This window comes from Juglans regia, chromosome 10 (genome assembly GCF_001411555.2).
Source record: "Juglans regia cultivar Chandler chromosome 10, Walnut 2.0, whole genome shotgun sequence".
Classification (NCBI taxonomy): Eukaryota; Viridiplantae; Streptophyta; class Magnoliopsida; order Fagales; family Juglandaceae; genus Juglans; species Juglans regia.
The window spans coordinates 16,708,954-16,724,604 of NC_049910.1; the positions used below are offsets into that span (position 1 = coordinate 16,708,954).

The following is a 15,651-nucleotide window of genomic DNA, read 5'->3' on the forward strand; positions in this document are numbered from 1 at the left end:
GCTTGCATGATTGGGGGAGACCGAAAGTACTTGCAATCACACTTGATAATGTAAGTTCTAATAATGGAGCAGTTTCTTATTTGAAGAAAAAAACCAAGTATAGGAAGGACACTGTTTTGGAATATGAATTCTTGCATGTTCAGTGTTGTGCCCACATCATAAACTTAATTGTCGCGTGAGGGGTTGAGGGAATTTGATGAGTCTATTGTGAATGTGAGATGTGTTGTAAAATATGTTAAGTCCTCACCTCAAAGGTGGAGTACATTTAAGAAATGTATTGGGTTGGAACAAATTGCAAGCAAAAGTGGCATTTGTTTAGATGAACCGACTAGGTGGAATTCTATCTATCTTATGTTGGAAGGGGCTTTAAAATTTCGAAAAGCTTTTGAATGGTTGGAAGAAGAAGATTCGGGGTTCCTTAGTAGTAGTGTTGGAGACGATGATAACGATGATGATCAAATTGATGATGTGGTGAATAGGAGAACATCAAAGAAGTTAGGGCGTTGTTTGTAAGGTTTATTGAACTATTTCATGATGCAACTTTATCTTTTTCGGGGAATGAATATGTAACTTGCAACTCCTTTTTTTTGGAGTTAGTTAAAATATTTGATGCAATTGATGTGGAGTGTGAAATAGGAAGCCCCGTGGTGGGATTAATGGCCACAAATATGAAGAAAAAATTTGACAAATATTAGGGCGACTTAGATAATATGAATATGTTGCTATTTGTTGGGATTATTCTTGATCCTCGGTATAAGATGTGATATTTTGACTTTGCATTGGAATGCATGTATGCCAATGATCCCACAAAAGCTGTTGATTTGAGTTGGAAGGTTAAAAATGCTTTAATCTGCATGTATGAGGCATATGCTGATAATGAGGGAGGCAATAGTTCTGATCTACAACAGCAGCGCACAAGTCCTCCACGTGAAGAAGTAAATTCTACAAATGATAGTGGTAGTGGTAGAGTTGATAGGACGGCAGAAAGAATGGCCATATTCAAGCAACGGTTACAGTCGGAAAACACTTTGCAGAGCAAGAATGAGGTTGATAGATACCTAGCTGAAAGTTGTGAGGAGGCATTCCCAAGTTTTGACATTCTTATTTGGTGGAGGGTTAATTCAGTTAGATATCGTATACTTTCAAAAGTTGCACGAGATGTATTCGCAATACCGGTATCTACAGTGGCCTCTGAATCTACATTTAGCATGGCGGGTCGTGTCCTTGATCCTTTTTGAAGTAGTTTATCTCCAATGATAGTTGACGCTCTAATTTGTACACAGAATTGGCTTCGTTCTTCTTCTACTTCAATCAACCTTAAGACTTTAATGAATGAGGTGGAGGATTTTGAGAGGCAGTTCGGTATGTTTCTTACTTACTTCATTTTATAACTGTTTTTTTTATAAGTACTTCATTTTATAACTTTTTTTTTATAAGTACTTCATTTTATAACTTTTATGATCTATAATACTATATGTTATGAAAATTTATATAATTTGTTTTGTTTCTTTATTGTATAGAACTTTTTCGGGACGGTGACAATTCTATGGAGGCTTCAAATACAATGTCTACAACCAATGCAAGTTGATGAGGTGAACTGTATTTTAGCTCGTTAGTTTTCAATTTTCACTTTTGCTATTTGCTAATAATTCCTTTGTTTACACTTTACAGCGTATTGTGAAAACTAAAAAGTGAAAAGTATGCCAATCCAAAGGATGGAGGAAGCTAGAACTTGGAGCTGCCAGGAGAATAATTGTATAATTTGCATTGATGTAAATTGTAATTTGTATTTAAAGATTTTTAATTTTTCAGTTATTTGGGACTTGTATAATTTTTAGTTTTAATTATCTATGCTTTGAAATGGTTTTTTTTTTTTCTTTCTTCCTTTTAGAAGCCAAATTTGCCTTTAACCTTATTTAAATTGTTTGGATGGATTATTAGGAAGAAAATCAAGTGGTTATTCCTTTTTTGAAGTTTTTGATGGATATAGATAAAATTTATTTTTTGTAGTAAAACTTTTTATTTAAATTTATTCACTATAATTTAGTTAGCATATTGCTTTCTAATTTATTCCTTTTTAGACTATCGGTGAATAGTTTTGTAATTTGTATTTTTTTATAAGCATTTTGTGGCTGGCTTTATAAGTTGTATTTTTTTGCTTCAAATTGGATAAAATGTTAGTGGATTTTACTATTGGGCCGAAAAAACAGAAGAATAAGGTCGGGCTATTGGCCCATCTAAATTTGGTTGGACTGAATAGGCCCAACCGAACCGGACCGGACCAGACCGAATTGGACCGGACCGTACCGGTCCTTATGCTATTCGGTTCGGTCCAAGGTGAGAAAACCCTGGACCGAATTGCTCTGGTCCCGTCCACAAAACCTCATCGGGACCGACCGGACCGGACCGAATTCACCCCTAGGTGGTATAATACCACATATCATATAGACCCTCCACACACTCTTTTATCCTATGTACCAGCACAGTCACAAATGAGGCAGCAAATCAGCTCCTCAACAACAGAGATCAAGTTATGAATTTACTGAAGCAGAACTTAACAGATGCACAACAAATAATGAAGCATTATGCTGACAAACAGAGAACTGAAAGGGAATTTAAAAAAGGAGATAGGGTTTACCTTAAGCTTCAGCCTTATCATAAAAAAACCCTAGTTTTGAGGAGGAATTTGAAGCTCTCTCCCAGATACTATGGGCCTTTCCAGGTTGAAGATAGGGTTGGATCCGTGGCCTACAGACTGAAATTCCCCGAATATTCCAAGATCCACCCCACATTTCATGTTTCTTGTTTGAAGAGGAAGTTGGGCTCACAGGTTCCCATACTTCGTGCTCTTCCTCCCACTGATTCTTCTGTAGAGATACAACTAGAACCTGAGAAAATTTTAGAAAGAAGAATGAGGAGGCATGGGGACCGTGCGCTTACAGAGGTGCTAGTTAAATGGAATGGGTTACCTACAAAAGAAAGTACTTGGGAATTTTTGTAGAAACTTCAAGGCCTTTACTTACACCTTGTGGGCAACGTTTTTGAAGAGGAGGAGAATGTTAGAGCTCTGTTTGCGCTAAGGAAGAAGACAGGAGCTAAGTTACGGAGGTCAAGTGCTTACGGGATTTGTTGAAGTGAAGAAGGAAGACTTGAAGCAGTTCAAAAGAGGCTGGAACGACGTCGTGGAAGTTTGGGACTTGAAGAACAAGACGCACCATATTGCTGGGTGTTTTTATTAGCTGTAGATGGGTGTTATGCCCTGTTTCAATTATCTTTATTATTATGAGGTCTGTAAACGCAGTGTTTGGAAATGTTGCATTTGTTTATCAACTGTCTATTTTCATATTGGTCTGTCATTTATTTTTTGAATACTGTGAGGTCAAGTTAGTTTAGTTGAAATCCTGTTAGAGCAACGTCTCAAGGCATGAAAGGTAGTGGAATTGAGCATCAGAGAATATTGGAAGAAGGAATTCTGTAGGAGGTTGGGAGCCCTTGAAGTTACTCCTGTAGCAATACATTTCTTCTAGCCTTTTATCCGAACACCTGGTGTGCTCATTCACGATTGTATCAGTCCGTAGCATTCCATTTCCATTACATTCCTCAATGCAACATCATCCCAATGAATTAATACTACAACCGCACTCTTCCATTTCCACCATCTTCACTATAACAGTAGAGTGTAATGGACCCTTATTCTGTAAATGATTTCTTTATTAGTTATGGCTTCTTCGAGGGAGTCAGACCTCCAGAAAAGTGATCAAGAGGAAGAGAGAGAGAGAGAGTAAAGTAAGAGAGAGAATTAACACTTGAATACCAGAATTGGCCTCAATCCCAACTCATGGCTACCTCTTTATATTGAAACTATGAAAATACAATGCATGGGAGAGACTCTGTTTAATCTCCTAAAATGAATACAAACGGCGCCGTCTAGTAACTAACCTAACTACTAACACAATGTGCAAAACGATACCGTACTTAATCAACTCATTAAAAAAAAGGGCACCGTATGTAAACTAATTACTACTGCCAATACAAGTAGAAGAACGACACCGTATTTAACCAATTCATTAAAAGAAGACGGCACCGTATTACAACTAATAACTATCGATCCTTATGCACTTCACCTTCAATACAGCAACCTTTCATTGTATTCCCTCCAACCTTCAGGCACATAACATAGAGTTACAAGAGGACTTTAACAGCACGACCATCTCCTTTCCAGCAGCTGCTCAGAGCTTCTCTCCAAATCATATTCCTCAACACGGTAAGATACGAAACCCTAGCCTTGATTTTTCTCATTTGTTTTGCTCGGTTTGTTTGGAATCGGCTAATGGGACAGGAGGGAGGAAGGTTCTTACTCTATTTCCAACTGGGGATGATTGAGTTTTGGTAAATGTTAATGTCGTCTTTAACGTCGAAGTTATTGTTTGATTCCGTTTCTGGGTCTTTGTGACATTGGAGTCTGGTGGTATTTATTAGATTTATGTTTAGCTTAGACTCTTTGTTGTTATTATTGTGTTAGTTGGAATCCGAAATTTCTGGGTCAAATAATTTGGGTTAATTAAGCTTCCGTTGCAGCTGGATGTATTTCACCACACTTTGGGAGGTTAACCTTGGGGGATCGGTTCAGTCATGTCGTCCCTCAGTTCTGTGGGCTGCTAAGTGTATAAATTACATTATTTTAGTGGTTTTATGTCTTCTTTGAGCTTCTGGTGACGGAGATTGATCATGATGTCACTCCGGGTGGCAATTATGTTTCTAAGCTCCTCTATGACAGCAACTATTATGGTGTCATGCTAAGGATTTATTCAGGATGTCTTGGATATATCCCATGTTATATGGTCTGGGAATCGGCTGGTTTTCTACCTCTCATGGTCTCCTCACTGGTGAAGGGTTCTTATTTCCAAGGTGTGGAGAGCTGAAGTATTCAATTGACGAACCGTTGAGATTGAGGTGAGGACAAATAATGCGGGAAAGTGCTGTAATGCTTCTCTAGAAATCCCAAAATTGGGTTTAAGGTACTGAGTTTCTAAGCAATATGCAGGAATCTCGTGTATGTAAGATCTCATGTTAATTAGCCTAATTTCATGTAGAGTTGTATTTCATGTAGAGTTGTACTTTTTGTACATTGTGTGACTCTATAGAAGACTTAAAACCCCTGATGCAAGGAGGCCTCTTAAAAAAGTCTGATTGTTATTACATTGTTGAATATTAAATAACTTGGTTCTCTGATTTTTATTTTTATTTTTTCTTTTGGTTACTTAATTTTTCTGCATCGCTTTCAAAATTTCAATTCTGACATAATTTTTTTTAGATTTCCCGGATAGATTAGAAGTTTCCTCCATTGTCAGTTAGGGGTGCACAGTTTTCCAGTTACCCTACCTACATATGAAACATCCATTCTGTTTCAAATGAGTCTGCATTTTGCTTCCCTAGTCCAAGTTTCTCAACTCAACATATATTAAAAGATATTACTGGAGAAAGGTTTTCTTTGAGTTCCCCGAATGAATTTACATTTATTTGGAGTGTGATAAAGTCCAGATTGTTTGCACTTTCTATATGTGATGGGTATTAATTTGTTCTGCATCTTATTATAACATGCATGAGTTTTTCATCTTTATACTCCAGCTGGAATTTGGCCTGAAGTTGCATTATGGTCTATTGTTTTCCAAGTAAATGTAAGGAAATTACAGAACACCTCCAAGCATTTATGGCAGGTTGCAGTTGAAATGATTGTTGTGATGTTTGAAGTCTCACAATTCTTTTCCTATTACTTCTGCAAAGCATATACTTGATCATATTTTCTGCTTCAACCTCCCTGGATTGTGCAGTGTACAGTTTCTAAATGTTGGAGTCTGTAATTCATTTTGGGCTGTTATATGTTAGTGAAGTTCCTGTTTGTAAATGTTGGACTGTGCAGTGTACTGTTTCTAAATAATTTACAGGGTACATCATTGAGGGTTCTACAAGTTCATTGAACATGATAACAAATAAGAATCATAGCTAAATGTTATGTTCATCATCATTATTTCTGTGTTAAAACACATACTTTGCACAGGCCATGAAATACCGATTTAACGGATGATCTTAAATTCTTATATTTAAAAGTCGACATGGCGATGAATAACAAATTTTTACGTCAGATTATTCAAGCTAAATATTCAATGAACTTGTGTATTTGAGGGAAAATAAAACAAAAGGAACAAGAAAAAGGACCTTGGCCGCCCATTTACAATTAGGAGCTGCATCAAATTATAGCAGGCAGTGTAGATATGAGATTTTTATTTTATAGATTGTTTGGTTGTGAAAATGAAAATGAATATGATTTTTGGAGGTTATTGGAGATTATGAAAATAAAATAAAAAAGTATTTAAAAAATATAAATTAATTAAAGAAATATAAATAATAAAAAATAATAATATTTTATTATTATAGAGAGTGTGATGGCTAATCCAATTTAGACTTTAAGTTTTGAGTGATTAGCTAAAAGTAAAAAAGTTTCATATTAGTCAAATTTTGAAGATTGGGATGACTAATCCAATGCCAATGCTCTTACAAGTCATTATCAATATCCTAGTGATTGAAGACTGTTAATGTGTCGGAGGCATCTTCTTCGATGATTGAAGTGATTTCACCAATGCCCCTACTGCTTTCTCGTGCTTTCCAGCTGCTCCCAAAAGAGATCTCACCATCATAAGTTCCCATGGTGATGATGGTGCTATTCGCTTCCACTTTCATGATTTCTTGAGTTGAAAGGCTTGTTATAGCTGGATTAGGAGTTTGGCTGTGATGCACTTCCTCTTCTGCATTTCCAGGGGAATAGGAAGAAGGGCTAATTACTGCTAATGGAGGAAGGTCGTTGTGTTCTGGGAGATGTTTGCTTTGTGTGTTTGATATTGAAGTCTCAGTAGCGTTAAACTGTGAGGAATTTGATGAGTGTCGACTTGAATTGGATCTATTTTTGGAAAGACTGCGTCTGGCATTTTTCTGCCAATTTTCCAGGCCTCTAACCACACGCTCGGTAAACACTGCTCTCTTCATGCTAGAACCCATCTTTGACAATCATTTAGCACAATGAAAAAATGAATTCAAGTTACAAATCCACTCAATAAACTTAATTCTAAGGATGATTCATTTGTTGTCATCCTTTGCACTTTTAAACAGAATTTTCACATGTTGGCATGACCCTACTTAAATCACGCTTAAATTTTAGGTATCTGTGACGAGAGTAATGTAGCCTGATCAGCTGCCCACGCTTAAAGGATTTTAGTTAAGGGCTGCAAATAAGGACTTTACTTGTGATCTGTTAGGACCCTGTGGGTGAATTTTTGGACTGTTTTAATGGATAAAGCTTTCATTCAAGCTGGGTCGGACAAGGTTCCTCCGACCCAGTTTGGAGGAAATATTTATTTTTATTGATTACTGGACAAACAACTATTTGATTAAGGACCAAAATTCAGTCTATTCAAAGGTATGTTTTCATGGTTATGGAGTATTCAATGTTATTTCTATATACATTCTACATACCAAGGATTTAACCTCCTTGGTTTTCAACTTTTTGGAAGCATTGCTAATCTAGTGCTCCTAATCTTGTTTTAGTTTCTTAACACTAGTTTGCTAGTACATAATTTTATATAAGTTGCATGTTACAGAATAGCTTAAGGGATGCATTTTTTTACCTGGGTAACAAGTGCATAAAGAGGCAGGGTCACATAGCCGCAAAGGAGCTGCACAGCCACACCCATGGTAATCCTTATGGTGAAGTCCTCCATGTTTTCATTGAAGCAAGACCTTAGGCCATACTCATACTGTTATGGCTAATGGGTCAGCTTAGGATGTAAAAATCTTTGAGTTTACGAGCTTAAAAAACCTACCCATGTCCATGTGAAAAATGCCAGCTGAAATGAGTTCTGCATATAACACAGTCCTGATCAGTGTGTTATCATCATATCATGTATAGAGAAATCCATTTTTGCATAAACTTCATTTCTGTATTTCAAGTAACGTTTGCTAATTTGTGGACACTCACACAAGTCAACCTGAACTTTTGAAAAAAATTTAAATTTATTGTGGCTATATATTGTTTGCCATTTTTGCTGTATGAATTTTTCTTGTAGTAGGAAGGTTTAAGCTGCATTATTTTCTTATTATCTATGTGTGTCTTCATTTAAGGGGCAAGTTAATATCCTTTCCATGGTTTAGGGCAAGGCACATTGTTGGCAATATGCAAGAAGATGCACCTTGTCAATCTAGGAACTATATGGTACTCTATTAGTGAATTCTGTTTCTTCTACTACGTTTTGATATCAGTTTGGGCTGATTTCCTCATTTTTTTTAATGTATTATGCCTATTTGTATAACATATTCAAAAGGACAACATACTATGGCCGTGTCAGATTTCATGGGGGCTTATGGATGGATGGTCAAGACCTTTAAGTCGTTGGATTGTAGATGATATGCTTTTCATTCAATTAGTCTTATATAAGCAATGTTTGTGATATTCTGTACCTGGATTAGGATAAGCTGGAGTAGATGGAGAAGCCAATCAGGTCTACCAAACCAGAAATAACTATCACTAGGGTTTACAAGAAAGGTTCCTTGAGTCACTGGGTTCTCCTTGCAACTTTCCACACACATTTTGGTTATTGTGACTTCTAGCTTTGTCCCCACAACTAGAACAATCTTCAATGGAAAATATAAAGGCAGACAAGAGTGAAGTCAGGACAAAAACAGAGAAGAAAATGCAATCTCTTCACTCATGTTGTTTAAAATAGATGAAGTAATAGTGTCGATTGATTATACCACTAGGGGAACAAAAGGTAGCCAATAGTGGTTGTAAAACTCTGCAAAAGAAGTCAGGTAAAACATTGTTAAGAATGAAAATGTGTTTTTCTCCAAAATATCAATAAATGTATATATTTAGTCAAGCAAATATGGAAATTAGATTCAATAGAGTTGTTCCCTACCATGTGCGCTGAAAAATATGAATAGTATGGAAAAGATCCAGATCCAGAACCTGCAAGAGTGAGCACCAAAATCTTAGTCTGAATTTGTTGTCCTCGATAGTTATCTTTTCTAAGGTTTCATGCATATTGTCATCACTGCTGCTATGTTCCTTCTATGTCTCTGATTTTCAAATCTTATGCTAATTTCCTGGGCCTAGACAACCTTGTTGTATGTTGGCAATGATATATACCTGATTCCAACAACCTGCTCAAAATCATCATCGAAAGCCCTAGAAAGAAATTTCTTGAAGTTGAAATTGCTGCCTTCAGCCACATTCGCCTGCAGAAGCAACCAAAAGGAAATTTAGCTATAAGCTGTCACAGAAGCATAACACGTTACAGGGGATTTTGGATTCGTGAGGCTTGCTCCAGTCTGGCCTCCAATCGTTGTGAGCTCATTCATTCTTTTGTTTGGCAGGTTTTTATAAATGCTTTTAAGTAATGCCTAAAGCATTTTACATAATGGTTGCGATTATGTCTATCACTGTACTTGTTTTCTGCTTTCCTACTTGACTAAATAGTCTTATGATCTGGCTTACCATTATGAAACCGTTGCGAAGAGTGAAGTAATCAGCTTTTGAGACTGAACTACTGAATTGCCGAGCAAAACAAACCTAAAGAAAAGAGAGAGAATGAAATGTCATTAGTATCTTTAGAACCATGGTTGAAGAAATGTGGATTTCAATGGCTAGATTTGATCGATATATTTAATGCTTTTGGTATGTGTTAACTGTTGGCTTTAACTAAATCATTGAAGAGGAACAGCCTGATTTTTTCAATGATAAGAAGAATTCCTTAACAATTGTGATCTTATGAACTTATTTTTCTTTCTTATGAAGGAGAATCTTTCTACCATACTCTATTACACTACTGAATCAGACTTCATTTTGGCATAAACTTGTTCTCCTGTGCCTTCAGAACAAGTTAAAAGCATCCAAGTGGTTTTATATGCTCCAAAGAAGGGAGGGAAAAAACTAAGCATGAGAATGAACTTATTTAATTGTTTTAATCAAATAATCGGATGTCCATTTTCCTTTGAGGATTCTTCATATCATTTTCCACTTATGCTAGCTAAATTGTTGCAGATGTGAGGCTCATCATATTAAACTCACGTACTGGCCAAAGTAGGAGAGGGTGATCACTCCAAAGCTTTAGATGACGTCTCCCAAAAGATGTTTGACGGGAAAGCTGGAACCTCTTTGGATCTGTACAGATGACACTATTATAAATGTAAGTAGATAACTGATACATTTCTGAGCTTGTGCTATTAATGTTTTTCTATGATTAGAATTTTTGCTTCCATCGTTATGTCTAGAACAATATATGAATTCCCTTAGCCATTAATTTGATGAAAGTATTTGTTTATTTGATAAATAAACATGATACTCTTTTGTAGAATACATGATCTAAATTGTACAGGTGAATGAGGTACCAACATGTTTGTTTGCTGGTTCTGATCTTATCATTTGATCATTATCAGTGGAGTACAAGATATTGAATCATTTATGGAATACTGCATGTCTTCTTCATGAGCCTAGTAAAAGTGATGGTAGACCTTGATACCAAATTCTCTCTTCAGCATGACTGAAGATTGCCCATGATGTCAAATTTTAATAACAAGTGCTCCTAATTGGATTACAGCCTTTTGCTGCAGTCCTCGTTGGAGTGGCTCTAAGATAACCATATTGGAGTGGCTATAGATGGGCACCATAATATATAGAATAACAAAAAACTAAAACATTTAGAGAACCAGCATTAGGTTACCATTAGCTATCTGATATTGAAGGGTTTGAGTCTCTTCCTCCCATGCTTCCCATTTCCTCATCTGTTCACAGAAGTTTTTCGAAAGATTTAATTGTGGCATTAACTAAATTAAAGGTAGAACAAAATGAAATAGTAATAACAAAAGTGAAAAAATGGCAACCAGATGGTAAACAAGTTTTGCAAGTTTTGTCCTGCTTCAATACCTTAGCTACCCCAAGACACATCGTCAGTATGCAGTACAGAACGTGAAACACTGCCAAAACTGAGATAAAGATATTTAGTTGCAAGATTGCTTCCCTTGACACCAGAGAAACCATTCCCTACAAAATAAAAGAAAAATACATATTAGAAAATATTGTAACCCCTTCCATGTCATGCAGCACAGGTCACTTGGGGTAATGATCGGGTCGGTAAAGGAGCTCACTCATCAATCACAAATCAAAGAATTACTACTATTACATATCTAGGAAGAACTCTTTAGAAGTATTTCGATGTTGTAATTTTAGTTAAATAATTTCTTTTTACGAGAGAGATTCAGTTCTGGTTGAGTTCACTTTTCGTTAGCTAGTGTATGGATTACAAGTACAGAAGGTCTCTTGGCCATAATGATGTTCATTGAATTATTAGTGAGACATCTGCATTAGTCAATATCGTTGGAACAGAGATTTAATTTCATTCCACATGTTCTGTTTCTCACCATTAATGATCATATGAAGCGTGTGGTTCGATTCAATTGTTATTTTTCTATATACGATGTAGTTCCCAGCTTGAAGAGTTTCACTTTGCTTGACAGTAGTTATCCTCGGTCCTCACCTTTGCTTGACAGTAATTATCATCCGTGATTTGATTCGAAAGTGTTTTGCTGGAATTTGATCCTGGAACTTGTTTGGCTGAGGGGAAAGTTGGGTGTACCGAGTCTACAGCATCTTTGCATGGAAGAAAAGAATTGGCCACGGCTTCAGTGACGCAGATTTTTGAGATGGGTACTTCCAATAATGCAAGAAGCAGCGATATGAAACCGAAATTCATCATTTCTGTATTCGGTTCAAACAAGTAATTAATCAAACTTGTTTACGTAATTTAACTGGAGAGAATATAGAAAACTCTCGCCAAGATAGTGGAAGTCTATTGAAAAAGTCCTTTTACCATTAAAAAAGACAGGAGGAGGAGGCCAGCTAGGCATGTACTAACCTGTTTTGATCTTCACCAAAGCCTTATCGAGGGATTTTCTTTTCCTTTTCCTGAGAAACTGAAGCATGCAAAACATCTCAAGCACACTTGCTCAAACAACCCCGTAGACCTTAAATGTCTCAAATACGTACACATATGTGTGTGTGATTGTACGTATAAAGAAAAGAACACATACCTTGGCTAGATGATGAAGACCTGCATCAATCGTAAAAGATAAGAGAAAGAAGAACAAACAAAAGATTGAGACAGCCCATGTTGGCGTATGCTCCAGATCCTCTCCTCCTTCCATCTCTCTCCCTGATCTCTCTCTTCTCTCTCTCTCTCTCTCTCTCTCTCTCTCGAAGTTCTTAGTGTTTGGTCTGTTTAGAAGAAGCTAGCACAGGAGAGGCTATATATATGTGTGAGCGTTTTCATAACACTGATTAGATCGATGATCAATATTAAGATCTAAATAAAGGTTTGCGCTGATCAGCTGCTACAATCAAAGACAAGAAAGAAAGATGAAGTGATGTTTGACTTTGATGAGAGTCATTGTCAATGCTCAACTACGGACTGACTTTTGTTTGTTTATTTGTGTACGTCTTGCCATATCTAAGCAAGAAATTACGACGTTAATAAACTATTAACGATGAAAATAGACAACAACCGTACAGATTGCTAGCCACCGTACACGTTTGACGACGTACAGTCCCGTACATGATTGATCTGCTTGTTAGGTAATTTCCATCATGTATTGATGGTGACAAGATGGCGTCCATGAGCAATAGAAAAGTGCATGAGGGCCTTTCTTTTCTCATGCATTTTACTTTGTCAAGAAATGCTAAGTACAATTATAAAATACATAAATATTGTATACTCGATTTGAAAAACAGTAGAATTTATTATTAAAAAATTAATTTTTTTTCATATAAGTCTCGTATTTATTTATTTTTTTTAAAATGATTGCGTGACATTTACATACTCACACTCACGACTGCAACTACCATTTCTCTACTTTGTTATAAGTTTTAATCGTATTATGTCATGTTCCATCTATTTTTCTTAGATTTTTTCGAGATTCTTCTATCTTTCTCGCATATCCTTCCTTATTGAATTAAAATGCAAAAGCTGAGTGTCCAGGTCGACTATGTGATTCAATTGGCCATAATATTTTCTTATGGGTAAAAATTGGAAGTTGTTTTCTAGTCTAGTTAGTGCATGCAAAATTGGTTGAGAGTACCCCAATGACTATTGGGCTATTATCATAATTTAGAAAAGGAAATAGGACAATAGATTTTTTAGCATGACAGGGAGAGACTGACATTACACGTCCATATATATTTGGGTATTGATGGGATTCATAGGCAGTTGTGTGGAATTCTTCGCTTAGATAAGATTGGTTTGCCTTCTATGAGGTGTTTATAATTTATGTTTTGCTTTGCTGATTTTTATTTTGTCATTTTTTGTAGCTTTTGTTTGGTTTTGTTTCCATGGTTTTATTTTGTTTAGTTTAATGTATAGGTGGGTTTATTATTGTTTGTCTTTTGATGCCTGAGATTGTTTTTTAACTGATTATTTGTAAATTCCTAGTGTCCTGCCTATTATTATGGTATTCCTCCACTATAAGTGAGGTCTATTAATAAAATTAGGATACCATTCTCTTCGAAAATATATATATATATATATATATTATATGAAACTTACACCAAACAAGTAAAAGAGAAATTAACCTTATAAGTCGAGATGGCACTAGATCTCATGTTACCCTTCTAAATTAATGAAGTTTCATGTGTTAGTCTCTATTGATAGATCTTGTCCAAAATATAGTACCTAGATTGCGAGATATAGCACAAGCTAGCTATGCTTTGCATTTATATGGATTTGAAAGACCGGCCTATTACTTACACAACTTCTGAAACATTTTCTTTGTATTCCTGCATTGAGCTACCTCATCATTTCATTTCATTTTTTATTTTATTTTACTGACCTACTCAACCCTTTCCATACTAAAAAGACATTTCATTCTATTCTCTTTATACTACAACTAATGCACTTAATTTTTTGACATTAGATTTTAAAAAAATGTTTGAAAGACGAAAAAATTCTACAATTTTCATGTTGTAGTAGGTACTGATTTTCTATTACTTGTCTCTTTAGCTTTTCTATTACTTAATTCTTCTATAAACTATATGCTATTATATACTACACCAATATTTTACTCTAATTTCATTATATTAATATTGTGTTTCTCATCAACCTGAATTTACTATTATACAAACACAAAAATTTATCTGAAGACAGACCGCGAGTCATACTACTACGACATTGTCACAACGAAATAAAACTGAAATGATATATAGTATATAGCATAATTCTATTGAAATTTTATTTTCTAGTTCCCTCAGCTTATTTCATGATTAGGAGATATTGCTGCTAATATTACAGGTATGACTCCTTGTATCATGATAACGGTGCATGAATGTAGCCAAATAATTGAACAATTTGTTTCCACATAAGGTAAGTTTTCACTAAGAAGAAACTCCAAGTAAAGTATCAAGAGGCATGACCCATATATGTCTATAAACTTGCTATAGAAAAATAAAATCTCTATTTATAAGCCGGTGTGGATAACACACTTAATAAAGTGCTTACATATCATAATTATTTTGATTTAAAAGATAAATTTTAAAATTTGAATCTTACGTACAAATCAAATCTTACTATTTAAGTGATGTAAATGGTGTACTCTACATATCGGCTTGATAATAGAATAACTCATAAAAAAAAAAAAAAAGAAGAAGAAGATTACATACCAAGATTTTACCATGAATTGATATAACCTGCATGCAGTACGCGCGTCTGGATTTGGCGTATATATCACCAAGTCCGAATCTAAAATTTTAAAGTTATCCTATTCGGACCTGATCATCATCAAGAGTACTGCCAATTAACAGATAATGGGATTAGACGAGTATATAAGACTGCAGATAAGAATGCAAATTTTCTCCCTTGCCTTCGCTAATTTCTCATATTTAAATATGAACACTAAGATCAACCATCCAAACATGCGCATGTGATAAGATTCTTCACCACCCAAAAACAAGGAATTAGGTTTGAAAAATTATAAATGGGTGTCATTTTATTATATATATATATATATATATATATATTATATGTTAACATGAGTAAATGTCAAAGACATGCCCATTTCAGTGATCAAAGCAATATCAAGTAGAAGGTATCAAATTATGAATACTCAAGGAGATGTCAACTCTCGTACATAGTTAATTGAATATATATATATATATATATAGAGAGAGAGAGAGAGAGAGAGGTACGGCAGGTACCTTAATTATCTTTATCTTATAGACAAGCTGCCGTGGTACGGCTGGTCTATATTCGCAGTACTTATAATATAAAAAACATTGTCTCCTATTCTTTGTTCCTTTTTTTTGTCTTGAAAGAAGTTTTTAAATGCACCCTCAACGAATATATGTTAACACTTTCAACTCATTGCTTCAATGATCAATGAACTTGTACGTACCCTCGTATTTGTTTTCTCAATGATTTGTAAGTAGTGTTTGGACTAAGCGATCCCTACAAATATATATATATAATATATATATATATATAGAAAAATATTGTATGTTACACCTTATTCAACTTTTATTCTATCGTGACATTATAAATTTCTAAATTTATAATTTTATAA

At 35.2% G+C, this 15,651-nt stretch overlaps 1 protein-coding gene and 1 long non-coding RNA gene across 9 annotated transcripts; one reads left to right on the forward strand and one right to left on the reverse strand.

Moving 5' to 3' along the window:
* Positions 1-4,100: 4,100 nt before the first annotated feature.
* LOC109008008 lies at positions 4,101-11,691 on the forward strand. Of its 8 annotated transcripts, none has more exons than XR_004802536.1 (6): positions 4,101-4,264; positions 4,579-5,018; positions 7,653-8,263; positions 9,164-9,394; positions 10,091-10,235; positions 11,150-11,544. It is a non-coding gene; the product is annotated as an uncharacterized LOC109008008 (long non-coding RNA). The 8 variants fall into 8 exon arrangements; XR_004802535.1 differs by having other exon boundaries at positions 7,653-7,746; positions 8,173-9,394; XR_004802533.1 differs by lacking the exon at positions 11,150-11,544 and adding an exon at positions 11,596-11,691 and having other exon boundaries at positions 7,653-9,394.
* LOC109008007 (MLO protein homolog 1-like) lies at positions 6,486-12,404 on the reverse strand. The gene is made up of 14 exons (XM_018987932.2): positions 12,136-12,404; positions 11,961-12,018; positions 11,583-11,803; positions 10,973-11,089; positions 10,770-10,830; positions 10,122-10,210; positions 9,545-9,619; positions 9,197-9,285; positions 8,967-9,016; positions 8,803-8,843; positions 8,509-8,682; positions 7,875-7,910; positions 7,680-7,808; positions 6,486-7,053 (listed from the first exon to the last, which is right to left on the reverse strand). The coding sequence occupies exons 1-14, from the start codon at positions 12,247-12,249 to the stop codon at positions 6,574-6,576; spliced, it is 1,734 nt and encodes a 577-aa protein (XP_018843477.1). The 5' UTR covers positions 12,250-12,404; the 3' UTR covers positions 6,486-6,573.
* Between the last annotated feature and the right edge of the window lie 3,247 nt (positions 12,405-15,651).

Bases quoted from the DNA above. Each gene is read 5' to 3' on its own strand.
- LOC109008007 (XM_018987932.2), bottom strand. From the start codon at position 12,249: ATGGAAGGAGGAGAGGATCTGGAGCATACGCCAACATGGGCTGTCTCA. The intron at 10,831-10,972 runs GTATTGAAGCAG...TTCTGTGAACAG, and splicing joins TGTGTCTTGGGGTAGCTAAG to ATGAGGAAATGGGAAGCATG. The intron at 7,911-8,508 runs GTACAGAATATC...TGTTATATGCAG, and splicing joins TCCAGCTTATCCTAATCCAG to AACTCATTTCAGCTGGCATT.